General features: G+C 38.1%; 1 protein-coding gene across 1 annotated transcript; it reads left to right on the forward strand.

Moving 5' to 3' along the window:
* The first annotated feature begins 873 nt into the window (after nucleotides 1–873).
* LOC114138944 (trichohyalin) lies at nucleotides 874–27,256 on the forward strand. The gene is made up of 18 exons (XM_028008453.1): nucleotides 874–1,075; nucleotides 4,479–4,656; nucleotides 4,928–5,124; nucleotides 6,200–6,303; nucleotides 6,599–6,663; nucleotides 8,230–8,488; nucleotides 9,965–10,158; nucleotides 11,070–11,195; nucleotides 11,284–11,412; nucleotides 14,030–14,152; nucleotides 14,851–14,986; nucleotides 16,165–17,468; nucleotides 18,203–18,985; nucleotides 19,842–20,164; nucleotides 20,261–20,354; nucleotides 21,788–22,370; nucleotides 22,707–22,835; nucleotides 23,953–27,256. The coding sequence occupies exons 2-17, from the start codon at nucleotides 4,495–4,497 to the stop codon at nucleotides 22,820–22,822; spliced, it is 4,698 nt and encodes a 1,565-aa protein (XP_027864254.1). The 5' UTR covers nucleotides 874–1,075; nucleotides 4,479–4,494; the 3' UTR covers nucleotides 22,823–22,835; nucleotides 23,953–27,256.
* Nucleotides 27,257–27,718: the final 462 nt, after the last annotated feature.

Genomic DNA, 27,718 nt, shown 5'->3' on the forward strand with positions numbered 1-27,718 from the left:
GTACTATTTATTTCAATATATGATAGTCCAACACAAAGTAGTGCATAATTTAGAAGTAGAAGGAAAAGAATGCTTTGGGTTAGAATAGAATAGAATAGAATTATTTGCCTCAAAATAAGATAAAAAAATCATTTATTAGTCCTACAACTAACACAACAGAAAATGTACATAATGAAATAAGAGTAGCAGAAGTGGAAAAACAACACAATAAAAATCAAAACAGTGTAGAAAAAATACCATACAAATTAAACTAGAAATATTAATACAAAAAAACTCTATATATTTATAAAGAAATACAGATATTGATGGACAACATATGGAGTATACCGAAGGAGTACTAAACAGCAATTACTATGCAACATTATTTTAATAAAACAAAAATAGTTCTTTAATAGTCCCACACAAATTTAAGCTGTCACGGACATAATAAAATGAGAGCAGCAGAAGTGGAAAAACAACAGAATAAAAACAAAATACAGTAAAAAAACACCTTACAAGCTAAACTAAAAATATAAAAAAGAAAATATCAATACATATATCAAAAAAATAATAAATACAGTAGCTGTTGGACAACACATTGAAAATACTGAGTGCGTACTAAACAGTAATTACTATGCAACTGTGTTTTAATAAAAACACAAATTAACAGAAAATTCACAACTCAGCCGTAGAAGATATATATTTGAGTAATTATAGAGTTTAATATAAAAAAAAATACACAAATGATCATTTAGTGCAGTGACGTGAAGAATGTCTGACGTTCTTAAGGGACTTGAGTCAGTGACATCCTTTCATCGCTAGAGGTCCTCAGAGAGTCACCCCGCCACGCGGACCTTTCCCAAAACATTCCCCTGCTACGTCATCAGCCCCCTCCTGCCTCGTGCCGCCCCCGGGTTCTGTTGGGTTATCAGTGGGACAGATCCCGCGGTATTTTGCAGCTCATATAAAAGCTGTCAACGTTCGGGTTGAGTTCTGTCCCGTTTCAGGTTTGCTGTTTGACTCCGTGGACGCCGGAGTTTGGCTCCGTGACCACCGAGCGTCCCCGGCGGATCTTTGTGACGCTCTGAAGTGGATGGTGAGTAGCTTTACTGTGGGTTAGCTTGTAGCATCACTGCTGGGTTGATGCCAGCCGCTGGTCACTGATGGACCGAGCTGACACCTGATGGAAAAGTCTCTTGACCTGCTTTAGCGAAGCTTGCGAGTCGTCCACATAGTTGACGTAAAAATGACGATTTTCTTTCTGTTTGTTTTTGTTAATTGTCTGTATTTTTATTGAAACATCGTAATAGGGGGTTTTCCGGAAGTTTGCCTCCTGTTTCCACGTCTTGTTAAGGATGTGCTATAGCGACTTTTAACAATTGCCACGAAAGCAATATAAATTTCATTCATTTGTTACGTCATTGATCACGTGGTCAACGCTAACCTGTTGAGGAAACCTTCAGATTATGTATTTGTCTGTTTTCTCATGGTGTGAAATAAATTATATGGGACTCCAATTGTGCAAAAAACAAGCAAACATTTGGTCATATATGTGAAGTAATATTTGAGTATCCAACCCCCAACAGTGGTGAAACATATTTTAGCTACAGGTTGGCTTTAAGTGTCTAATTTATTTATAAAGCCAGACACTATTGTCTTCAGTGCGGCTGTAAGAAATGGTGTTTCTAAATGCTGCAGTATTTGACTAATACTATGGCTATTATTTAACGTAACAAAATTATTCGGCATCTATAAAAGTTTTTGCATCAGTTTTTAAATATGTGGATTTGTCTTCATTGTCAAATACACATCTACACTTGAAAGGCATTTCTCTTAAAGTGCAGCCCATTAAGTATATAGTTGGTGCAGATTGTTAATTTCTTATTTCGGATTGTGGTGGGTGTGGATATTTTACACCAAGCGTTTTCAGGTTTACATCTAGTACCAATCAGGCATCAATTTTTACCCTCCAAGCTTCATTTGCTCTTTGACGGCCTATTAAATAAATACATTTTCTTTAATCAGCTCCTAGTTTACAATAAGAACATTTGTTTATATTACTTGAATAAACATCACCTCCTGGAAAAATACATTGCCATTAATTGGCGTTGGCTAATGATGGTCATTTTTCGACATATCAGTATCAGTCCAATGTGGTCATTTAGTCACAGCGTTAAGTAGTAGGACAACATTGTTTAATAGCAGTTATTGGCCACAACAGTAATATTTATGTGAGAAGTTGATATTGGCAGACATTTTTATAGTTATTTTGGTTTGATCAGAGGTTCTGATGCGTTTTTTGTTTTTCATAAGAGGGGGCCCAAACGCAGATCAGAATTAGAAACTCTGGAAAACAGCTGCAACACATAGTTATCAGAATATTTAGGCATTTTTATTATGTTTATTTTCAATTTGTAGTCACACTTTCGTATGTCAAGCAGGTAAACACATCACTTTCTCAATATTTAAGTATTTCCGATAGTTAGTTTCTCAAGCCTCATGTGTATTTCATTTTAATAATGTATTTTGGAGACTATACACTTTGTGTTATTCCTTATTTTTGTTTATTTCAATTCCATATTGGGCAAAAGACCCTTATGAAATATGACTGATTAGCTTCCCTTATTAAGCCAACATCAATCTAAGCTTTCTCCTGACGGTGGATGTTATTTGTTATGGTCATATAACTACATTTCATGAGAAAGTGACTTTAAAATTGCTGCTTGTCAAAGCTAATGTACCACAATATGCTAAAACCTTCAACTTTTGTCTGTTTAGCAGCTGTGTGGAATCATGGTCATGACATTTATCAGACATATCCACTGACAGCGATGTTACTGTGTTTAATAAAAATCTCTCACCTAATCCTGATCTCCGGTCGTGATTGTGAAACACCAGGAGCAACAATGGATTTAAGTTCAAGATTAAATCTGTTTCTGAGCTGGAGCAATTAGTTGATGAAAGAAAAGTAATTAGTAATAGCGAACAAAGCAGAAAAATTAAAGGTTTAAACTCAGTTACTATTTCTGTGCTTGTACTGTATTTATTACCACAACCATGATTGGCATGCAATTGTAAATATGCAGAAGATTTATTTGTCATAATTAAAACAATACTTGAAATTATTAAAAAAACAAGTTTTAACACAACAAAGATTATTACGTGTTGTTGAGTCATCTGGAAGCATGATTGTAAATCCTGGTTATATGCGCTCTTTGACAGCTTCTTACTTGCCTTCTGTCTGTTTGCAGGGAAACGGGTAAACAATGACAGCAGCACAGAGCTATGACACAAACCGAGTGCAGCTCGAGTCCTGATGATAAGCCTCCAGGCTGCAATACATGTCAAAACTGAGCTTAGCTTTATCTGTCATTTTCAGTCAGGCTTTTCTTCATTCCAGTGCTCTCACTTTCAACTGTGCTTATTTACAGCAACATGCGCTGTTTACCTGCACGCACTGACTTCCAGTGAATGCCATTGAAACTCGCTGAACTTGAAACCTCCTGCGCTTGAAGCAAGTATTTTATGAGAAATTGTCTCTGCTCATGCCGAAGTATGGGAAAGTTGGGATTTATATTCATCTGGCAGGCAGTTCTGTTGGAACAGTTTGTGTTTGTGTAGGAAAATATTGAGTCACAGCTGCCCAGCTGGGACAACCAGTGTCCCTCTGAGGCAGCAAAGCCTTAGCAACAAAAGCAAGAATCGTAGAGAAAAGCAGATTCAGAGAGGATTAAGACATGTATTATGTTTCAACACAATGCAACAAGAGTCATATGCACCTTATTTATTTTTTACAGCCTGGACTTCCTCATTGCTCTAATATTATGATCTGTTTTATCAGTCAAAATAATTAGTCAGAAAGCATAACTTTAATTTTATGAAACAGATCTGTTTAGTTTTTTACTCGTTCAGCAATAAGTGAGATCTTTGTAGAAAATGAATCTATTCACTGTAAATTTGAAACGTTTAAAGGGTGTCACAAGTCTGCTTTATTTCAAAATAAAAACATTCATTTCCCTAATATTTGAACATTGTCTATTATAATCAACTAGAATGAGTTATTTTACTACCTTTAATGAATGGATGTGCCCAAATCTTTATTTTAGTAAATGTCTCAGGATGTTTGTGGTCTGACTATAAATAAAAGCAAAATAAGGAAGAAATATTGCTAATAAAAGAATTTTGTATTGTATCGCACATTTTTTGGAAATTTAATTTAAAAATCTCCTTTAAAATGATAAAATGTGTCCATCTGCATCAAATAGCAGTGCTGGAGGGCCAAATTTGTACTATTTGTGAATTGATGTTGGCGGCCATGGAAAATTATTTCAAAGAGCTCCAAATGGCCCCAGTGCCACACTTTTGACCCCCTTCTCCAGAAGTTTTGAGTCTAACAAATGCTAGTAGATAATTTAAAGTTAGCATTTCCTGTATAGGATGATGTTCCATTGTTTTTATCTAAATGTGCTTGTGTTGGTTTATTGATCCGATGGTGTCAGGCCCAGACGGACAGAGATGAGCTGGGCTGAGGAGGATTGGACGGTGGGCCTCTCTGGGAGGGTCCTGCAGAAGGTGAAGGAGCTGCAGGTGTTTAAGGAGCGACTGTCCAGAGAGAACAAGCAGAAGCAGCTGCAGCTGGACAACATTCATACCAACCTTGAAAAACAAACAGCGAAGGTAAACACTGAGGTGCTCTATGAACAGCTCTCAGTTACAGGCTACAAGAGAATCAATATGACCAGTAACTTGTTAGTAAAGTCATATATGCTACTGTTAGCATTAGCGGTGTGCTTTTAAACAGGAATATTTTAACCTTCCATTCTGACGATGTTTTAGTAAACTCTTGTGTTTTACTAAAATACAATGTGTCATATTCTCTTTACACTTCATAACCTTTAAACTCCATGAAATCACTCCTGTTCTTCGTTTCCTCCTCCTTTCTTCCAAGTATGAGGCGGTCCGTGGGGAGCTGCAGTTTGTTCAGAGAGATCTGCAAAGCGTTCGGGAGGAGGCCGAGGCGGCCGTGACCGGCAAAGAGCGCCTCGCCCAGGAACTTCACACCAAGCAGGCCCAGGTCTGCTCTCTGGAGGGGCAGCTGGACGCGGCTCGTAACCAAAACATCCACCTCAGCCAAGAAATCAAGAGGTCAGCAGGAGTCACCTATGAGAACACAGCTATAGTGCTGCTGTGGCACCGATATTTAGCTTTCCTGCCACCGTGTTTGTTGTTTTATGTAATCAGTAACCATCATAGAATTATGCACATATTATTAAGTATGTTTTAATTTCTAAATTATAGAAGACATCATTTGATAGGATGTCTCCAAATTGCATGCAGTTTCTAGCTAGACCTGTCACAATAACAATGTGATAAATTGTCACAGATAAATAATAATTGTTTTGTGACTATTTTCAAGTAATATATTTATAGTTTAAGTTTAAGTTTGCCCTCTCAAAAATGAACAAACCTTCATTTCAATCAAACACTTAATGCTGGAACTGGAAGATATTTTAAATATCCAAAATAAAACATGACAACCAAAAACAATAAATGAAACCTGAATTATAAAGACTCTGCAAACAAAATTGCCCTCTAAAATCTATTATTCATCAGAATGAAAATTGTTTAGCTCATTTTAATTTAATGAATTGCTTATTGTGACAGACTTAGCGGTAACTCAGTATATATTCGTCGAGAAGGCAGTGTTTCTTCCAATTTACAATCTGGGAAGTGCGGCCTTCAACTGCATTGTACCCTCTCGGTTGATGCATTGGAGAAATGCCTTTTGCTACTTTACCGCTGCACATGCAGTGTTTGATCTCGTCAGATTGTATCATTTTTGCATTTATTTTCTGTGCTCTCTTGCTTGTTGCAAACTGTAACTGGACTGGATGATTTGTTCCAACAGTGGCATCCTTCTTTTCATCCTTTTATGTTTACCCGTCAACAGAGTTTTCCTTATTGGCCCTTATTAGTCATTTTTTCTTCCACTTTGTTGTTTCACCAATTGCATGTAAAACATTTGTGATTGTAATGTGACACAATGTAATGCTTTAAAGCCTTTTGAAAAGGCCTGGACGTTTCTTTTAAATTATGCTGCTGAGTCAACATAGGTTTTATTCTAACTCCATTAGTTTCCTGCATCAGGATCACGTTTGTTATCAGAGGGTTTTCTGTTTTCCTGCCCTCTGTTTCACCATCGGTCCTCTCTCTGTGGCAGATTGGAAGCTGAGCTGGAAAAGCTGCAGAACAGCAGCCGGCGCGCAGACACCACTCTGTTTTCCACACCCTGCTGGACTGCATCCTCACCCTGGGAACACAATGGTACTGTTTGAAATTTATGACACCTTTGTTTTGTTCTCTTTAGCAGATCCTGTCTTATCCTTTCTTTAAATTAATTCCCCTGTATAATTTAGCTAATTGCAGTAAACCCACAGAGATGAGCGATGATTATAAAAAGAATCCTTCAGCTCTGAAGCTTTCCCAGCCTATCTCTCCCTGGGGGCTGCTATGTTTATCTTTCCACTGTTTGGATATTCACAGCTGTTGTTCATGTTCAACTTTGTCGATACGTTTGAGGCTCTGACTTCAGTCGCTATGTTGTGTTGCTGCCCTGCAGGGAGCAGACAGGAAGACAGATCCGGGCAGCGGGATGAAGGACAGAGCCGGGGTCATCATATCAGAGTAAGTACCAGCTTATTCTTCCACTGAGCTTTCTTCAAATCCTAAACTCCTGTGGAGTTTGAGAGGATTTAGCTCCTCTCATGCCAGAAAAACAGAACTAACATCCGTCTTTGTTCTTCCAGTCTATCCTCAAATTACAGACTTAGTTTTATTCCACCTAAATGGACCACATGGATTTGTCTGCAATTAATGTTTGAGATGCTTTTGCCATTTAAACAGATTAGTAAACATTTAACTCCCTCTGAGGAGCAGGTAATGAGACTTCCCTTTATTAGGAAGAAATTATTTTTTCTGTTTGTCATATATAAAATACCATTTTGGCGTTTTATATAGAAACAATTTATATAGAAACAAGAGAGGTTTATTTAGAAAAAAAGATTATATGTGAACGTTATTATTTTTAATCAAAATTCTTAACAAAATGTTCCCCTTTTTATCAGTCAAGTTTGATTATTTAGAAAAAAACATATTGACAAGACCAAATCTAACATGAATGTAAAGAAATTTATTTGATTTGTTTATTTATTTCAAAAGGTTTTTAAAAACGAGAAAACAAGCAATCAGTAAGACAGAAAGCATGTGCATACACAACCAAGAACAAAATAATTCAATTTATTTTGTTCTCTTTTCTGTTTCAAAAGAAGTAGGAAGAAGTGAACACTTATTTAATCCTTCTGCTTGCATTAAAAATACCAAAAATATAAAACATTTCTGAGTTTTATAGTAAAAAGGAAGTGGGTTTTAAGAAGTTGTCTTGTAAACACTAGAAAATTGCATTTTTAAGTAAAATTTTGCTACAGCAATCAGTTTCTCTTTTTCTCTTGAAGACCTTTTTTTAAGTCACAGATTAGTGCATATTAAACATACATTACAGACTAAAAGTCTCATGTATTGATCTACAAACCGTTTAGATAAGCAAAGAGACCAAACAACAACAAAAAAAGTACAAATGCCAGTTTAGCTATGGGGCATTCACTGTTCAGAAATAAATCAGATTTTTGAGCTAAAGTTCATCAGATTCCACTCACCAGCTGTTTCTTGGTGGATTTCTCATGAAAACCATTTGAACAACAGATATAAACTATACTGCTAAAAACTTTTACTCACCAGCCTGCTTTCCACAGGTCAGTGTTCATGGGTTTATCACGCTGTGTTTTTTCAGAAGTGCATTTGTAAGGTCAGACACTGATGTTGGATGAAACGTCCTGGCTCTCAGTCTTTTCTTTAATCCATCCTGTAGGTCTTCTGCCAGGTTAAAGTCTGGACTCTGTGCAGGGCAGCCAAGTTCTTCCACATCAAACTTGCTGCATTTATATTTGTATAAGCCTTGTTGATCTGGAACAGGAGAAGCACATGCCTAAACCTTTTTTTGTAGGATGAGATAAATGTAGAATATTACATCTTGATTTTTATGTTTTTTTCTGACATTATCTAATGACTGCAAAAATGTGTGCTATGCAAAAAAAAACATCTTAAATAAATCATCTTAACAATACATTTTAAAAGACATGTTTTTAGTTAAACTGGAAAAACTTTAATTCTTCGTTTTTTAATCTTTCTCTGCAGCAGCGGCTCCAGTTTTCAGAAGCGTCCGCACCTTCGCTGCCTCGACAGCAGCACAAGAGCACACCGCTCCGCCACCCATCCGACCAGTCGGATGTCTTTTCCACACCTTCGGCAGTGTTTCCATGGGAACGAGATGACTCTGGACCTGCATCCAGAAGACGACCCGCGTCTTCTCCTCAGGCGCCGAGCCCTGAGGTCCTGAATCAAGGCCGATTGGACCGGAGTTCTGAAGAAAAGGTCCACAAGATGGAAACAGACAGTAAGATTGTTTGTTGACCTCATTCAAATGCATCCTGCTCAGATTGCAGTAATTATCCCAAAAAAAGATTAAAAGTAACCTGGATTACTATAAAGATTATGCTCAGCATGATCATGCTTTTGTCCATTTATCCATTTACATTTCTAATCCCGAACTTCCAGACAGAGTGGATCAGATTTGGATTAGATGTTGATGTAGTTTTATCTTAACACATCAGTTTATGTTCTCCTTTAATTAGCCAATATGTCTAATAAGTGCTTCGCATAACCCCACCAAAAGTTGTTACGTAAGAGTTTGTGTAGCAATCTCTGCCTCAGCCAGACATTCCTATCCCTGCTCTGAAAGCAGCTTCATCGAAGTCTTGCAACTCTTCATGATGTAAGACTTTCCTTAGTTTCAGCTGCAAAGTTTGTGTTTGTTCATAGGAGTAAGAGACAAATAAACGTGAAACTATGAAGGGACATCAGCAGCAGCGTTTCTACTCTGTTTCTCTCCATTTACACTATTTATTGTAGAAAATTCATTACAGAGTATCGTAGTAGACTTTCCTTAATCAATACAGCTTTCTGTGACATTAGATAATGAATATGTGAGTATTACACAAAAACAAAATATAGATTGCAATAAATTACAAAAATATATTTTTAGTTAAAAAAGCAAAATGTTTTTTATCGTGTGTACTGACTTGGTTAATTCTTCCTTTTACAGCAACTCCAGCTGTGTGTTTATCATTGAACCAGTCTGTATGGATTGACCCCATTTATAAAGAGCCTGCAATGTTCTGCTGCTTTGTTTTTTAGTTACTGGTTCCATAAATCCAGGATAAATCCCGGTGTTTCTGCTCAAAAAATAAAAATTACAAATGTACATATTTTTATATTCTAGTTTTTCCAATCATCTGTTATGTTTTGTTGTCCTTCATCCATTCATTTAAGACAGTAATATTTCTGAGCAAATCCATCTTCCGTGACATGTTGTCTTGCAGTTAATAGCATAAAACCTAAACAAGTTTTAATACAATGAGTTAATGTTGTAAAATTTGATCTAATTTAGCCAAAACTTTCTCCAACTGGCTAAATATTACATCAGCATGAAAAATGCAACACTTGGAAAACGTTAGCCAACAATTATTGCTCTCTGAACTGTCCTTTGCGATAGGAAAATTTTGATGACGACATTCTTATATTCTTGTCTCTGTCTGGTCCATCTACTCATTTATTAATCTTGCAGTCTGTCTTTGAGTTTTTAATTTTGGTATTTATAATTTGAAAACTGGTGAAAAACTGAAAATTTTACTAAAGTGAGTCTAAAGATGACCCTTAGTATTAGTTTATTGGCATTATTTCTACTAGATGAAACTGTTGTTGAATTTAATTTCTTAAATCTGCACTTCAATGGTTGCCACAGGTAAAATGTTATTTTTATCAGAACTATCAGACCTTAATGATGAGATATTGTGTTTTGTTGATCCACCAGTATCTTCATCAGAGCTGCAGAGTCGTCTCTCGGCTCTGGAGGACCAGCTGTCTGAGAAGGTCGGGAATCTGAAGACGGTCCAGAATGAAATGGGGCTGATGAAGAAGGAGCTCGCTGTTAAAGAGCTGGACCTGCAGAAAACCCAGGTGGAGCTCAACATGGCGCACACACGGATGGCTCAGGACAAAGAACGGGTAAAAGCACGAGCCTCACCGCTACTCAGGCCTGCTGCCACAACAACAAATCCTGCTGGATGATAAATTGTCCCAGAAGTTATTGCGATAAATGGAAATATTACCACTTTGAGACCAGTTTCAAGTAATATATTGGTAAAGGCATAATAATTCCAGTCAAAGAGCAATGAACTTTAATTTCTAATGAACATTTAACATTGGAAGTGGAAGAGATTTCAAATATCCAAGGTAAATAAACAAAACAACTTAAACGACAAATAAAATTTATACTGAATGTTCTGTAAACACAATTGCGTAGTTGAGACCAATCCACCCAACTGAAGCCTTTTGTCATCCAGTCTTTGGTAGAAAGAGAGACACGAGAAAAACATGTAAATAGAAATTATCGTTTTACTTTTTATCATGCGGTTAATTGGTTGATTGATTTGTTGCGACAGGCTTACCTGTACTATATGTACTCAGACTAGTGTTTTTGCATCTATACAGTAAATTATGTTGCTATAGTGAAGACCCGTTTTGTTTTTTTTGTTTTTTGTTATATACCTTTAGATAAGACGTGTTTATTGGTGGCAGTGCATCAAAATTTTATTTTTTATTTATCCATTTAGTTTACATTTTTCCTTGTACTTGTCACAGTTTTGTTAGCATAATGTTATTGTTACTTTTTTTGTCTCCTTAAGAAAATGTGTTTTGTTTGAAGTAATTATTAGTTTTATTTATTTTAATTAATGCAGAAACTTTTCCTCCACAGAGAAACCTGTCTCCTAAAACTATGCTTTAAATTTGAAATGCTGTTCTTATTTGTACAGTAAATATAATTGTCTTGGCTACAATACATTTGCTTACTTATAAAATAATTGATAAAAATCTGAAGAAAAACATCCATAAGATCAATTCTTTTTAAATTTCAGGTATCAGAAGCCGAGCACAAGCTGAAGCAGCTTCAAGAGGAGCTCAAGTGCCAGAGGCAAAATGCAGAGAGCAGTCGGCTTCAGCACCAGCAGCGCACCAAGGAGCTGGAGAAAGTGCATCAGAAGGTCAGTCCGACGCCTGCAGGAGAAACGGAAAGCAGTCAGATCTCTCTGATCTCTGCTTCAGACGGTGGCGTGTGTGTTCCGGCTGTAGGATTTGGCGGAGCTGCAGAAGGAGAGGCAGTGTGTGGAGAAGCAGCACCAGCAGGAGGTGAATAAGCTGAACCAGGAGCTGCAGCAGGCCAGGTCGCTCCACAATGCTCTGCAGGCCCAGGCTGACAAGGTGAAGGCAAACATGCAGCTCAGAATGTTACACATCAACAACATGCAGCCGTCCTCTGAAATAACACGGCCACATTTGATAAAATAAAGTCTGCATCAACAGTGGAAACTGCAGAGCAGCATGAAGCTCTGCTTCATCAAGCTCTATTGTTTTATCAGCCGTTTCCACCCTTTACCCTTTCTTCAGCCAACCTTCTCTTCCTCCCCCTTTAACTTGTGCAATTGTTTGTATTTATTTGTTCTGAAGATCAATAAATGTAACTTTTTCTTCTCCCAAACTTTCTTCTTTTCTTTGTTTCCTGCCTTTCTCTCTTTCACTGTGTTGCTTTTTGTATTTCTGTCCCCCACATCCTGCTCCCACTTTGCTCCGTCCTCCTCTTCTCTCCTCTCGGTTTGTCCCGGTGGAAAACGTTAAGCAGCAAAGGTAACAACTGTGACTGTGACCCATGACCTTTAAAAGCTTGCATAATAGAGACAGGACACTATGTGAGGAGTATATTCATAGAATTTATTTGCAGCAAGCTCAGTTCAGACAGATGATTTGCTTAGTCAAGTTAATTTAAAAAGTAAACTAAATTCAGTCTTTTTTAGTAGGTGTCGACTGTTTGGGCTACAATTTTCACACAAAATCAGCAACAGTTGAAGTGTGATGAATGGTGTTGAAGTGAGTAGATTACACTTGCTGCATTTGACAATTTGTTTGCACATGCTTGGAGTTTGACCCATAACAAAACCCATCAGAGTCTGCGTCATTTTATAGTATCTGAATTCATTAAAGATTAAAATGAGACTTTATGCACCGAGCCGGCTGGTTTGCTTTAGCCTGCAGAGCTTTGCAAACATTTGCATTAATAAAACAAGAGTCAAATGTCCGTGATTCCTCTGATATCTGATTCATCTTAATGATTCATTTAAAGTACGGTAGAGTCAAGTTGTTGTAGAAAAAGGCCCTGCTACTGCAGTCAGTAGAAATGTCCAAACTCACAGGAAGTGTAGTTTCACTCTCTATTAGACCAACACTGAATAATAGTCGCTTTAAAGCCGTGAAATAATTTTTTCCAGCAGTAACACTCAGTCTCTGTCTGGCTGTAATGCTATTTCTTATTTAATTAGCTCTTTACTGCATAAGTTGAAATGTTCTGCATGACAACAACAAAGCATGAAACAAGAGTAACAAACATAATTTAGTGCAAAACTAACAATATTAAGATTATTGAAGGAAGTGTGTTTGCTGACAGTGGATTTGTGATCAGATAATTGTATTATTTCTTCATATAACTTGCCAAGTTGTTTTGTCCATTTGCTGTATATTTATTTGCCGTTGAATGTTTTTTAATACCTGGAAAAATATCTTTGGATGATCTAAAGTGTCTCCATTTTTAAAATATTACGAACCTGAATAATTGAAGGACAAAAAAGGAAGTCATAAATCATAAATCTATTTTAAGCCGAGGAAGATTGTCTCAAAGGGAAGTTTTTAAGAAGACGGAAGGAATCCGTCATCGTTCTCAGTCTATTTTTTTAAGCTCATAACTCTTTACAGCAACTTCTTGTTGCCTTGTCTATTATTTAGTTATTTAGATTCCATTAAACACATTGGGTCTTTTTGACAGGCTGCAAGTCACCTAATACCTAAAGCTCAAATTCATTTTTAATTTACATTTTTTGTTAAGTTGCCTGTTATGTCTTGACTCTAAACATATTTATCTGTTGACTTTAAGAACCTTTTTAGGGCTGAATGATGAAAATAAGCTGGAAGTGCTGTTAATTAAAGCTGTGATAAAATTTTAAGACACTCTGGCTCAAGGCTTTCCCACAGCGCTATGATACACACCTAGAATTATAAAATTGTTTCTATGTGTAAAAACGCAAGCAGCTGCATAAAACCTTACATTAGAGCTGCTGAAGTTTCCTGCAGAGGTAGTTTTCAACCACGAACTTCAATCACCAACATATGTTAGTGTATAATTACAAAGGTCAAGGAGAACGATTTATTTGCTTCAACATTTGTCGCAAATATAAAACTGAAAAGTGTGGTGTGTATTTGCTGCCCTGAGTCAGCACTTTGTAGAACCAGGTTTTACTTTGGTAGATTTGCACGTCTGCAGACATTTTTAGCCGTTATTATTAGCAAAATAGCTAAATTTCAGTTGATTTGAATGGAGAGCATCTTTGCCCATTAATTTTCACAGATTCTTAGTTTGAACTTTGACTAGGCTATTCTACCAGATGAATATGCTTTAATCTAAACCATCCTAATGTAGCTCTGGCTGCTTCTCTGCAGTGGTTGTGTATTCCCTCTGCACTTTCTTGTTTTTGTCTGTCACATAATTTTCTAATAAAATACATTAAAGTTTCTATCTACTCAAAAGGAATGAATACTAACTCACTAACAGCTAAGTCTTAGCTTCTTCAAACTGTAGCGCTGACTTATGTTTATTATCCCTGCTTTCTGTTTCCTTCTATCATCTTGATGAATGCACCTAACACAAGAGTCTTTTGTTTAGTTTTTTTTAAGTTAATTTCAATCTTTATTTTCTTTCATAAATAAATCACCAAGTCTTTAAACTTTGGTCAATATTTCTACCAGCTAACGCCTCATTTGTCTTTGCTACCAGCTAACTCTGCAGAAGCAGGCGTTGGACAAAGAGCTGGACTCTCTGAAGGAGAAGCTGAAGTGGACGGAGGAGCAGCTGAAGGAGAGCCAGAAGAAAGAGACTCAGACACAAGCCAAGCTGACGGTAACACACAGACACACACTGATGTGGTCCAAAGTCTTGTTTTTCTGCGTGGGTCAGTTATTCATTAGCTAGGTGTTGAGTTTAGTGAGGCCGACATACATTTTTAAAAAGCGTGCAGTATGTCAGCCGGATGACTTGACTGAAGATGAAGCATGAATAAATTATAAGAGAACTCTGTCTTCCTCTGTCTCCATGTGGATAAATCTTTTAGAATTTGAAAAGGTTTATTAGAATCATATAAACTATTTACTATTTAATATATAGGTAAGCAAAATTAAGAAAAGTTTTTGTTTACTTCCAGCCATAAAACAACTTAACATGGCTGTTAAATTGCTTCATTCAATAAGGCACAGTGCTGCGCTGTGACACATTACTCCTCGTGTTACTTTTTGTAACTTGCTTGATCAGATTTTTCTATTCTTGTGAAACTGTGATGGTTTATAGTTCTGTGTTTTTCTCTTACAGAAAAATGCCTTCAAACACATTAAACTATGTAGTTATTGTTGTCTTTTTTAGAGACATAATGTTTCTGAGAATCAAATGCATTGATTTAAGAAATAAATATACTTAATTTCTTTACTCCTATTTGAATATTAAAACAAATGAAATCCTCTCAGTTGTTTTGACAGATCAGTTTGTTTGACTGGATTTAATCCTCCTCCTCCTTTGTGTTTTCTTGTTTCCAAACCGCGGTTTAGGAAGCCGTACGTGAGGCGGAGGGTGTGGCGGTAACCCTGGAGCAAAGCAGGAAGAGAGAGCGAGCTCTGGAGGAGGAGGGGAGGAAACTGCAGGAGGAGCAAGCTGACACCCTGCGTCTCCTCAAAGAACTGCAGGGTGAGGAGAGAGAGCTATGAATGAATCCTTCTCATGGATTCATCACGTAGTGGCCGACTGTGTGTTCAAGAGTCCTTGAATGATTTACACAGTGACGTACAAAAGTGTCCCCAGCTGCAGACTGCAGTATTTTCTGTTTGGTTTTATCTGATAAAGCAGCACAGAACGATGGAAACTTGACCTGCGTAAGAAAATAATACATGTTTTAGTTTTTTTTTTTACAAAGAAAATAAGCAAGGCCTGTTATCTACTCACCCTATTTAATTTCATACCCATAAATAAAATCAGGTTAAAACTTCAGTGCAGCTAAAATTATTATTTCTATTCTTAGGTTTTAAAATAAAATATAAACCTCTATAAAATGTAATTTGTGGAAAATTATGAAAAAAAACCAAAGCAATCACCAGAAAAATAGCATGTTTTGGCAAATCCAAAATCCTTTATGTTGTTGTTATTGTATCCAAATTTAAAAATGTTAGTTGTATTTTTGTATATATTTTTTCAGTATGTAAAATCAACATATAACAACAGACAGCAGTCAAAGAAAACCTATCTTTAATCACAGGACAAGGTTCTGAGTCCTGAACTTCATTCTTAAAGAAAATGCAACCAGGAAGGTTTTACGTACCAAGTCCATTTAGTCCAGATTTTGTAAAATGTTTCCTTTTGTATCCTGAGGGAAAAACAAAGCTAAGTATAACATATACTGTGTATTATGTTTATCCAGTCATTGTTAGTTGTTAGTTTTTTCATCATCTTAGCCAGAATTATAAAGAGTCATTGTGGAAGATTCAAAGAGTCACTCTCATCAGGAGTCAGGAGTCCATCTCATAAAATCCCAGTAATTTATAAAATCAGGGTTGTAAAGTGAGAGATGGAGAAAACATTCATACTTCTGGAAGGCTCTGGATTTGTTGTATTCCTCCCAAAGACTAAAAAATAGTTTAGTTGAATACATTTATGTCAATTCTTGTAGAACAACAGTTCACACAGATTAAAGCTGAAATAATTCATGTTCCCATTTCACCACCTGTGAATTCTGCAGCAAAGCTGCATTCCCAGTATAAACTATTTCCTGTTTATTTTCCTGACATGGTTACAGTAAAATATGAAGAATAACCTTGTTAAATGTGAAGTTTAACTGTTTTTGTGAAAAACTGTTTCTTTTATTACCTCAGAACAAAAAGCTCCTGCAGCATCGACTCAGCCTGCGCCGTTTGGACCCGTTGGACAGAGTTTTTCCTCTCTGTCTCGAGCCGCAGCCCACAGCAGGAGGACCGCAGCTTCCCAGTCAGAGCAGAACAGGGATGGGATCAGGGCGGAGGTCACAGCAGCATGTCCTTCTGCCAGAGAGCCTGGGGAGGGAATCGACGCCGAGCAGATCAGCATCACAAACTCTGAGCGTCAACAGAAAGTGGGGCAAAGAGAAGAAGCTGATAAAGCTGGAGAGAGCCGGAGAAACAGCGCAGATAGAGCAACAACTGCTGAACACCCAGCTGCGACAGGAGATCTGAAGATTGAACATGCACAACTTCCTAAATCTGATGAACCCGCTTCATCTCAGGACTTCAAGAGGGAGAACGACGGCCTCCGCTCGGAGCTCCGCGATGTCCGTGAAGAACTCCAGAGAAGGCTGGAGGACCTGGAGGCCCAGCGGCGGGCCGAGACGGAAGCGAGGACGCGCCTCAAACAGCTCAGCCGCAAGCACTCCACCCAGGTGGCAGAGAGGGAGGAGAGAGAGAAGGACCTGAAGGTAAAGCTGGAGAATGAGAAGGCTGAGACGGAAAGGCTGAAGAAGAGCGTTGCTGCTTTGGAGGCAGAGATGAAGAGAAGCAGAGAGGAGGCAGAGAAGGAGGAGAAGCAGGAAGAGGAGACGAGTACCACTCAAAACGACAGAGAGAGTGAGCTTGTCGAGCTGAACATTCAGCTGAAAAATCAGCTGGCAATGGTGAAAGCTCAGCTGGCTTTGGAACGAGAGGAACGAAAGATGGAGGAAGAGGAGAGAAACCAAAGGATGAACACAGATTCTGATGTGAACACAGAGCTGAGCGTGAAGCTCGCAGAGATCATGGCTGAAGTCAAGGAGCTGAAGCACAGACGAGAAGAAGACTCAGTGGAAGATGAGAAGCTTTCCACCTCCAGCAGCCCCCTACCCAGCCTTCCTGACGACGAACTCACCTCCAACACCGGTTGCTCTGACAACAGTCTCCTCTCCTCCCCAGAGGAGCACCTCCTCTTCTGCGAGTCTACCAACCAACGCAACGCTCTCCTGTCCACAGAAACTGAAGACATTCTCCGTCTCAGCGGTCAAACAACCAAAGAAACATCGGATCAGATCAAGCTTTCTTCATCCGACCTCCAGCGGGATCAGCCCCCGACCTCTGACCTCACTAAGGTGGTGGAGGTCCTGCAGAAAAAGTGTGCAAAGGAGTCAGAGCGGGCCAAAAAGTACAGAGATAAATTTGAGGCCCTGCAGATCCAGGTACATTTTAATGATCTTATATAAAATACAGAAAGACAAATATATGTTCCAAATAATCTTTTTAGGGTTTTGGCTAAAAAAAATTTAATTCAGATCCTGAGCTGTGTTTCAGATTATGATTTTATTCACTGCCTTATTTACATTGTTGGGTTAAAAAAGAAGTGGCATCACAATAATTTCTAATTGAGGCCTTATATAAATCTGGATTCTTACACAATCTGGAAAAGTAGGAAAGTTGGCCTTGAAGAATTTTGAAGGATTTTTTTTCCATGTAAATTTAGGAAAATGGAAAAAAAAAAATCTGGACTCATCCAGCATTTAGTTTTTTGTTTGTCTCTCCAGAAAACAAGGCAGCCAATTTATGTGAAATTTTCTACGAAAAGTGGGAAAAATTACATTTATGTAATAACTGCTAGAAATTTTATCTAGAAAACTATGAAATAAAATTAAACCTGGTCAGACTCCATTGTTTTAAAACTCTGTAGACGATGGAGATTCCTTTTTTTCCTTATTTTTTACCTGTTTTTGTCTAATATTGATATGTAAAAAAATAGATAAATTTGATGCACATTAGTTAAACTCTGTTTGATTAAATGTTTCACATTTAATCCAGTTAACTTCTGAAACTACCTAAAAGTTTAGTTTAAATGTCGTGTAGCCAAATGAACAGATGTTTACAGATTATAGATTTTGTGCTGTTTGCTATTTTCTTTTCTGTTTTTCTGTCTGCTCAGGTAACACGTCAGACCAAAGAGCTGACCACTGCCTTCGAGAAGCAGAGTCAGCACATCTTAGGCCTTCTTGCTGAGCTGCAGGAGAAAGAGAGCGCCCTCTTGAGCCAGGGAGAGGAATTGAAGCAATGCATGCAAGAGTTGACAGAACTAAAGCAGGAACAAATCAATGTGGCAATGCTGACAGCTGACAGAGAGACTGAAGAGAGAAAGAGAGATGAAGAGCTTACAGAGAAATCAAAACTTATACAAGAAGAAAAGGCTGTTGCTCCTCTTCCCTCTTCAGACTTAAATATTCAAAAAGAAACAATTCAGCCCAGCGTGGAGGAATGTGAAGCTGAAATACCTCCACCTGTTGGTGGTGAAGGTGCAGCTGTAACTTCTGGAGAGAGGTCTGCAGTCGGTCCATGTGACTCTGTTGGTGAGGAGGAAGAGATTCAGCTCAGTCAACACGGAGAGAGAGTCGACACGTTAGCAGAACTTCATGTTCTCAGGCAGGAAAAGCAGCTGCTGCAGCAGAGAGTCAGGGATTTGACTAACATGGACACCAGAGACCAAACTTCACAGACTGACACTGAGAATCAGAACAACACAGAAAACACGGCCTGCTTGGCAGGGGAAGATCTGCTCAAGAATGAGGCAGCAACAGACCAGCAGCTGCTAATAAATCTGAAGAGAAGCGATGATGAAGGTCAAGATTTGGAAGGAGAAAACACAAGCAGCGTGAATGGTGAAAGAAATGCAGAGGACATGACTGAGATTCAGATAAACCACCTGCAGGAACAGGTACTGAGCACAAACTCAACACTTTTTAATGATTTCCTCTGCACTGCCCTTTATTTCATAAAACTTATAGTGGACTATCAGCAGTATTCACACCTTATACTCCACAAGACTCATTTGTTATATTTTTGCCTTCACACTGCACTGTCAAATGAACCTAACATTTGAAAAACCTGTTCATGTTCTCGCCTGTGGTGGCGCTACACCAAATGCCTCTGAAGGAAGCAACATGGAAACCTAAGAAGAAGACATGAGTGCAACTTCCTTCTTCAGGAAATGTAAACAAAAATGGAATAGCATCAGATTTTAGCGGTTGTGCCATTTTTCTTTTGTCTTTGATAAAAAAACCACAAACCATTTCTCATTTAGAGTCAAACATTTTAGTTTGAATCTATTTACCCAGAATCCCCTGCGCAACAGTACATTTCCTGCGTTTGGGGCGGTCTCCAGTCCTTTTTGCATTCACATTCGAACTGCGCCGGAGTTCAACACTTTAATTGATCTTAGACTGAAGTTTTCAGGCAGACCAGAGTTTGCTTTTTTGGTCCGTACCTGAGTTCGATTGCACAGTCACTTCTCCCCAAACGAACCAGATTTTCTAGGGAAACAAACTAGAGTCCGATTAAAGCTGACTAAACGAGGCTGGAGAAGAAATGAAATTAAACCTAGAGCAGAGTTTGATGTGTATATTTTGTTGCACCAGTAAGAGACTGAAAACTTCTGTTAAGTTAAAATGAGAGAAACAGAAAAATCTTTTGAAAGTCATTTTACTTACCCTGAACATGAAATGAAAAGTCAAAGTGAAAAAGATGTTAAAATTGTTCTTAATTACCTTATGAACCATACCCATGTTGTCCAGGTGGAGGCGCTGCAGAGACGAGTCAGGACTCTGACTGAGGAGACCGAGGTCCAGGCCCAGGAGCTCGCCTTATGGAGACTAGCGTCGCAGCCCGCCTCTGCAGTCCAACACTTACTCACCAACGCAGATGATGAGAGCGAAATGCTGCGACGCATTCCTGCTGCCAGTCGGCCTGAACCCACAGAAGAGCCGACCAAACGCCTCGCTCAGACCGGCCACAGCCAGGTCCAGAAGAACCCGGACGTGGTCACGGTCATCAGGGAGGATGAAGTATCGCTCTGCTGCTCCTCTAGAAAGCTGCAGGGTCGCCTGCTGTTCTCCAGGTAAACCAAACTCCCCCCGCCGACTTTCAGCCATCTTTTGACGTACTAATTTTTTTAATAAAATTAAAGTTTTTATGTTTTTTTATTAACCATAAGGCTTCAGAACAGCAGCCTTCCTGAACCAAAGAGCCTCCGTTTGCCTAAGAAGTCTCTTCAGGAACAGACCCGGAGCGGTGCAGAGTTTGACCCGGTGATTGTTTCAGTCTCTCACTCAGCGGCGTGGAAAGTTTTTCAGACCTTTTGAACCTTTTCACATTTTGCAAAGCTGTGACCACAAACCTCGATGTATGACAGTGCAACACATAGCGGCAGCTCCCATAAGCATACACAGTTCTCATTTGTTCCAAATAAAAATCTGAAAAGTGCGGCCTTCATTTGTATTCAGCTTCTGAAGTCAATGCTTTGTAGCACCACCTGCCAGTCGCACTACAAAGTAGTTTAAACTCAGTCAGATTAGACAGAGCTCATCTGTGAAACATCGCTTTTATTAGTGTTGCCACAGTTTGGACTTTGACTAGGTCATTTGGCTGTATGTTTGGGGTCTCTTCTAAATTATTAATATTTTTGCAGCTTCTGACAGGTTTTCTCCCAGGACCTTTGCTATATTTAACTCCATCTGTCTCCCTATTGACTCTAAACACATTGCCTATCCATGCTGAAGAAAACCAGCTGCATAGTGTTTCCCAACCCTGGTCCTCAAGGCACACTGTCCCACATGTTTTAGAGGTTTCCCTGCTTTAATGTGCCTGATTCAACTGATTGCAGTTCAACAAATGCCTGTTAATCAGTCATCAATTGAAATCAGCTGGACTGAAGCAAGAAAATACCTAAAACATGCAGGGCAGTGAGCCTTGAGGACCAGGGTTGGGAAACACTGGCATAGTATGATGCTGCCACTTCCAGGTTTCACAATTGTTTTGCCATAATTTGTGTTTAGCACATGAACTAAAATATTAAATTTTAATCTTTTATGACAAAAAAATTGATGGATTTTTGGTTGTACTAGATTTTATTTGGGGGGTATCACAGTAAAGAGAACTGAATACATCTAAAGTTGCACAGATACGCTGAAAAACGTTGCGTTAGTTTTCTCTCACTTCACAATTACCTTCTACTTGTTGAATTTTGACAAAATGTGAAAAGGTTAATGGCGAATGCATACTTTTGCATGGTTCTATACATACCAGACTCATAAGTACGAACCGCAGACGTTTTTTCTGTTTAATGAACCATTATGTAGTTAAATAAATATAGTTCATTTAGGAGGAATGGGGACAATTTCTTTTTCTTGTTAATTTGAAGCAGCTGTGCAATTTTGCTCAAATTCTAGAAAAATAAAGTGTTTTTCAAATTGTTAAAGTAACGCATTAAATATTTACAGATTAATATAAGTGGAGCCTAATTTAGCTCTCTGTAAATTATTAAAAATACAAATAGTTTCCAGTAGGAGAACACTTTTCAGTAATAAGTTGTTGTTTTTATCTTTCTCCAGGAAACATTAAGCACATTCTCACTAAGACTTCAATATTTTGTCACTTTCATTTACAAAAGAAATGCAGATTCTTTTGTCAATAAACGGTTGCCTGGTTTGTTTTTAATTACTGCCTTGTTGTTTTTAATCAGGAATCTGAAAAAGAAAACCAGGAGATAAACTTGCATTGGTCAGAAAGTTATCCAGAACAAAACAAATTGAAGAAAGATGCTAAACTCATCCAAGTGTCATCGCAGAAGATTGCTCAACACCATGGAGCCAAAGATCTCAGCATCTCAGGATCAAGTCTAAGCAAAGTGCAACATTTCTACACAGAAACTCAACAGACCAAACTGGACTCCTTCAGAGGAGCCGGTGACTTTGAAACACTGATTTACCCCAGCGACAGCAATATGAAGGTAGAAGCTGTGAGTGTCGGCAGTCAAACTGAGGGCAGTTTGCTTCCTTGTGGAGTTTCTACGGCGTCTGCAGCCACTCAGACTGAGCAGGACTTCAGTGATGAGGAAGAGTCAGTCGAATCTCCTCCTGTTTATCCCGTTTCTTCAGCGGAGAAGATGGAAGCAGGGGAGAAAATGTTGCTCTCAGGTTCTTTTCCCATCCCGTCCGATCCGGCTCGTCTCGCTGAAAGGATCCGCCGCAACAGGACGCAGCTGTCGGCCGCCTTCGATGACACGGAGTACGAGCCGTACGGCCTGCCAGAGGTCGTCATGAAAGGTAGGGTTCTTTTAAAAAAAATCACATTTTAAATAAAATCTTAATGTCCTGCTAGCAATCAGTCATACTGTAATAGTCATACATGCTTTTAACATATAATTAACTTAAATACATGATTTTTTTATAAATTACTGAAGCAAATAACTTTAGATGAAGCTGTTCATTTAATATTTGATATTTATTTTCCCCCAGTTCAAATATTTTCTGAAGGACTTGTTTGTTTATTGAATTGTTCACTATTTGTTCTCCAACTCGAATTTCTTTTGTGCTCTTTGCTGCCCCCAAGTGGCCAATGTCTGCAGAAGAAAATACAAGTTCTTGGTCTGTTCCCTCCAGGTTTTGCTGACATCCCCACCGGCCCGTCGTGCCCATACATTGTGAGAAGAGGTTTGTTAGGAACAGTCCAACCTTTGTCTAAGAAAGAACCGCGAGAAGACGAGGAAACAGATTAAAGCAAAGCATCAGGTACGGGAGAGGAAATGTATGACACTGTTTTAACACCAAGGCTAAAGACGGGCAGTAATCCTGTTAATGAAGTGAATCTGAGAGTACTGAGGCATTCTGATGAGATTTTTGGACTTTCACTGGTAATTGTAATGCTTCGGATGACATGAAGCAGGGATAACTCAGTCTGAGAGATGCTGGAAATCTTTAACGACTAAAGCAGTGTCAGTGGGTTTTGCTCATAACCAAATGCAAAACTCTCAACATCTGTTGGCACTCTCACATATAACATCTTTTAAAAGTTGCATTTTTTTTATTTCATAAATAGGTACATTCAACCTATTAACATAAATACATTTATTCTGGGGTTAAAAATTATATTGTATTTTAGGATAATTTTAACTTGTTTTTAGCTCATGTTTTGCGATCTTATTTTTTTAAAAATATGTTTTTCATTTGTTTTAAATCCTAAAAAATATAACATTAAAATTGACCAAAAAGCAAAGAAATGTCATATTCTAGTCTTTGCTTATTTAATCATTAATGTACATGTATTAAATAAATGCAGATTGATTCATTAACAATTGACTATTTAATGCATTGTTTCAATTTTTAATTAACCAACTATTACTTTTGGTTTTTGGAGGGCCATGTAGGTTTTATGGTTTATGATAAATTGCATATTTTGAAGGGTAAGAGTAAAAATGGCCTCTCTGGAGAAAAACTAATATCTGCTCTCGACCCAAATCCTTTAGAAAACATGTGAAGCGAGTCGAAGGCGGCGCAAGGGAGAATCTAGAGAGAGTGTGTAAAGGAGAATATTCAAGGATTATCTTTATTCCCCATCATTGCAAATTGTTCTGGCAGAACAAAAAGTGCTGTACTGTTGGCTAAAGAGCGCTGTACAAAGTGTTAGCAGCAATAAATGTGGCGCTGACGGCTTACTTGAAGCAATTATTTCCACAAAATAACTGTCCTCAATTTAAAGGTTGAACTAATCCTTGTAGGATGAAAATTATGCAGCTGCAATGAATATAAAAATAAGACTTTCTGTACATATATCTTTAAATGTACTGTGTATGTTTCCTCATAACTTGTTGGTTTTGGATGAACTGATAATATTTTCTGTTTTATGCAGATCTAGCAGGAGGAGCTGGTCACTTTGGGAGGATTCTCTCCTCTGTTTGTTACCCTGCAGGTAACTGGGCCTGACGAGCTGCACTCCTCTACCTCAGTTCTGAACGGCTTTAATTGTCCCAAGTTCACCGTGAAGTTGCTGTGCAGAGACTCTGCCGGTAATCCACACCCACTTGTGTAATCAGACTGTAGGTTTGGGATTTAGTGACGTTTGTTTCTGTTCTTGAACCTCTCCTCCAAAAGGATTGTTTTGTTTTCTACCCACTCCTGCGTCGGGGGGCTTCAGCTTACCTTGAATTGAACAGTCCCTCGTCGACGTTTTTCTAAACCTGTCCAGATAAGCTTGACTTGTTTTCCAAGAGGGTCGATCCAAAAGTGAGAACACGTTTAAAATTTTCCCGTTTCAACTTGGTAAGCTTTTTTATTTATGGACACTTGAATGTGTTTTATTAGTGCATGGGAGGGATGAACGTTTACAGAAGTGTGTGTGAAAAACATTAGCTGTGAAAATTAACATGTGTGTCCTCATCTTGATGTCACTGTTTGTATATACAGTAAGTGGGCGTGTGTGCTGGGTGAGCACACGTCTATGAGTCAGTGTAACCTGCCCTGGTTTCCGCTCCATGTATGGAGATACACACTGAGCTCCTTCTCTCCTCTCTGTCCTGCTTCCCCGTCCTACACTAACAAACACTCTAACACTAGCTGGCTTTAAAGCCACTTTTAAAAGAAAATAACCTGAAGTTTAATTTTGTGGGATCCTGCAGAGTCTGGAAAGATATGGGAAAACATCTGGTCTTCCTGCTTGTTGAATGTGAAACTGGAAAGATCTTTTTGGTTTTCTACAGCATAATAACTCACAATATCTGTGCCCGTTTCTCTTGTTACCTAGAAATGGGAACACAGTTTTACAGAGTGAACATAAACATCAGATTTTATTGAGGGAAACCTGAGTGATGTCATTAAAAATTATAAACTGAATGATCCACATAGATACAGTAATCATTTTTCTTGTTACAAGCACAAACATCTTTGAAAAAAGTTACCTGATCAAAGTTCGTTCTTCCACATGATTTTCTCTGTCTGTTGTGTTGCTTTAAACCAGGGGTCATTTGTGGCCCCTGATCTGATTTTGTGCATCCCCTTTATGATACAAATATGCCCACCAGTGCAGGTGATTGATCCAGACGGAGAGTTTTTTTTTCCAATTAGGAAAAAAATGACCCACATTATGTTTTTATAGTTTATAGCTGAGTCCTTTTTGGTTTTATTCAGTTGACCCCAAAATAAATTACTGAAGTAGCTCTATTTTATTTTAAGGTTTCAGAATAAAAAGATTAAATATGAATGCAAACACAATTGTAAAAAAAGAAGAAATAAGAAAACCATGTCAGATGTATTGTTTTCTGTTGTCTGGCAGCAAAAATGTTCAAATTCCAGACTTGAGTATTTTTGTTTTGCGCTTACATGTCCTCCACTTGAATGGGTTTTTGCATTTTCTCCGGCTTCCTCTCACGTGATGGACAGGCGACCAATGACTGCTGGAGGCCCTGCAGGAATAAGTGGGTATAGACAAAGGATGGATTGTTTTCCTTCCACTTAACGATTACGTTCTACTTCCATCTAAGTCGTAAAATCACAGTAAATTCCTCAGAGGTTTGTGGTTGTAACAGGAAAATGAGAAGAATACTATAATGCAGGGTTATCTTGTTACCACAAGTCATAGTCTTTGAAGGACTTGTAAAAAAAAACACAATCATTTACAGTGAATTATCTGTAAATGGACATTACTAAGTTTCCAAGATGCTTTAATAAAAATGTGTTTTTGAAACAAAAAAAATGATGAAATAAGTGAGGTCCCAATATAAGTTATTTCAGTCTGACACCTACATGCTTAGAGATGTTCGGATACAAGCAATGTTGACACCTCAGTAGCTTTTTGTGCAGGAAAATAAGGCAAAGCCTTTGTGCAAATTTTTCTTTTAAATCGTTTTCTATCTGGACAAATGTTTCAGAGTAAAACTCATTGTTTTCACCTTAGTGTTGGTGTTGAATGTAAGGGGCTGGAAATCAGCAACCATGATGTTGAACTTATTTATACACGGTGCCGGTTTATTACAGAGATTATCTCAAACCTACAACTGACATGATTCATGTCCAAATATATTGAATCCAGTTAGCTTTAACTCAGATTTATTAATCAAGTTGAGATCAAACATGCTGATTTAATCCTGACAACACAATCAGACTCAGTTGATCACATAATGCCGATTGGTGGCCTTGATTTTTCAGCAATCTCTCATCTAAAGTGAGCATGTGGCAACAGTGGAGAGAAACAGTCAGAACTGGACTTCTTTAATATTTTTGTTATAAAACAAATAAAATGAATTCTTTTTTTTTTTTTTTTTTTTTTAACTAGATGGATCTTTTTGAGGTTATTAAACCTTATGAATCCGATAGGAAATATGACTGTTAATCGACTTGAGCTCTGGTTTACCTTGAGCCAAGACCATCTGGTTTCAGTCGCTTTAACACAATTATGATGTGGGAGTAACTTGTTACGTTTTCTTTGCAAATCCAGTTACATTTTGAATCACAAATAACAATGACAATGTGCAAATTATGGAGCGTTTTCTGTTTGGTTTCCCCACGTTAAGTCTCATGTATTTCTGTCATCTTGTAAAATGCTCTGATAAAGGGAAACAATATTACTGTTGTTTTTTTGTTGTTTGTTTTACTAAAAAGGATCAACTTGTCTGAAGATAAAGCAAGTATTTCTGGATATTTCAGACAGAACTAAATGGCCTTCATAGATGAACTCAAGTGATGATGCTCTGGGAGCTGCAGGCCCCTCCGTCCTGCTGCTGCTGGAACGTCATCCTTTCCTCTCTCTGTTTAGTTGCATAAACGCAGATAAAAACTGCTTGATTTGCTTTTATTGGGCCACTTCTCATCAACTTGAACATACTTTAGACTGTTTTTATTAAGATCTTGTAGTCTAGAATATTTTAAATGAACTTGAATTATTTGAATGTGCATCTGAGTGCTTTAGTTGTGTTTTGAGGTGAAGTTAGTGAAGCTGCATTTAGGACTGTTTTTTTTATTTCATGTTTTCTGCCTTTTATTTTTTAATTTAAATGCTGCCATTCTGTCCTGGCATTACCTGTTGACTCCACCTGAGCTGTTCGTCCTTCCTCCTTAGTCTGATTGTGAGCAGGGAAACTGAGGCTGTTACCTTCCTTCAATGTGGATGTGTCTGTGTGGTTTTTTTTCCAATAACAATAAAACTTTTGCTCCTGTTTTAATTGTTGTTTTTCTTTAAGTGCCTTCCACTCATTGGCTGTTTATTTCATCATACATGAAGAGATGTTTGTTTGTTTTTTCCAGTTACGATTTAACTAGTGTTGTGGTCAAATGAAGAGAGCCTGAAAGTGTTTTTAGGTGGAATATCTTGGTTAAATCACATAAGTGTTTCCGCAATTCTCAACGTCCCTCTGCCTTTGCCTCTTGGTCACAAACACATTATTAGAAGTTGTTGGAGAGCTTTTTCAGCCTGCTTTGTTTCACAATGCACATTTTCCTCAAGTTCTTCAAAAACTGTGGACCTTATTTCTGGTTTTGAAGAAACAAATGTCTCTTACTTCCCGAAGCGACAGAACCCAGACAAGCGATGGATTTAGAGAGAGCCACACACACACGCACACACACCCTGATGTCCAGCTCAGGAAACTCCAGGCCCTCTGCTCTTCCTTTTGCTGTGACGCCAT

Source organism: Xiphophorus couchianus, chromosome 23 (assembly GCF_001444195.1).
Source record: "Xiphophorus couchianus chromosome 23, X_couchianus-1.0, whole genome shotgun sequence".
NCBI lineage: Eukaryota > Metazoa > Chordata > Actinopteri > Cyprinodontiformes > Poeciliidae > Xiphophorus > Xiphophorus couchianus.

Bases quoted from the DNA above. Each gene is read 5' to 3' on its own strand.
- LOC114138944 (XM_028008453.1), top strand. From the start codon at position 4,495: ATGAGCTGGGCTGAGGAGGATTGGACGGTGGGCCTCTCTGGGAGGGTC. The intron at 6,664-8,229 runs GTAAGTACCAGC...CTTTCTCTGCAG, and splicing joins GCCGGGGTCATCATATCAGA to CAGCGGCTCCAGTTTTCAGA. The intron at 8,489-9,964 runs GTAAGATTGTTT...TTGATCCACCAG, and splicing joins CCACAAGATGGAAACAGACA to TATCTTCATCAGAGCTGCAG.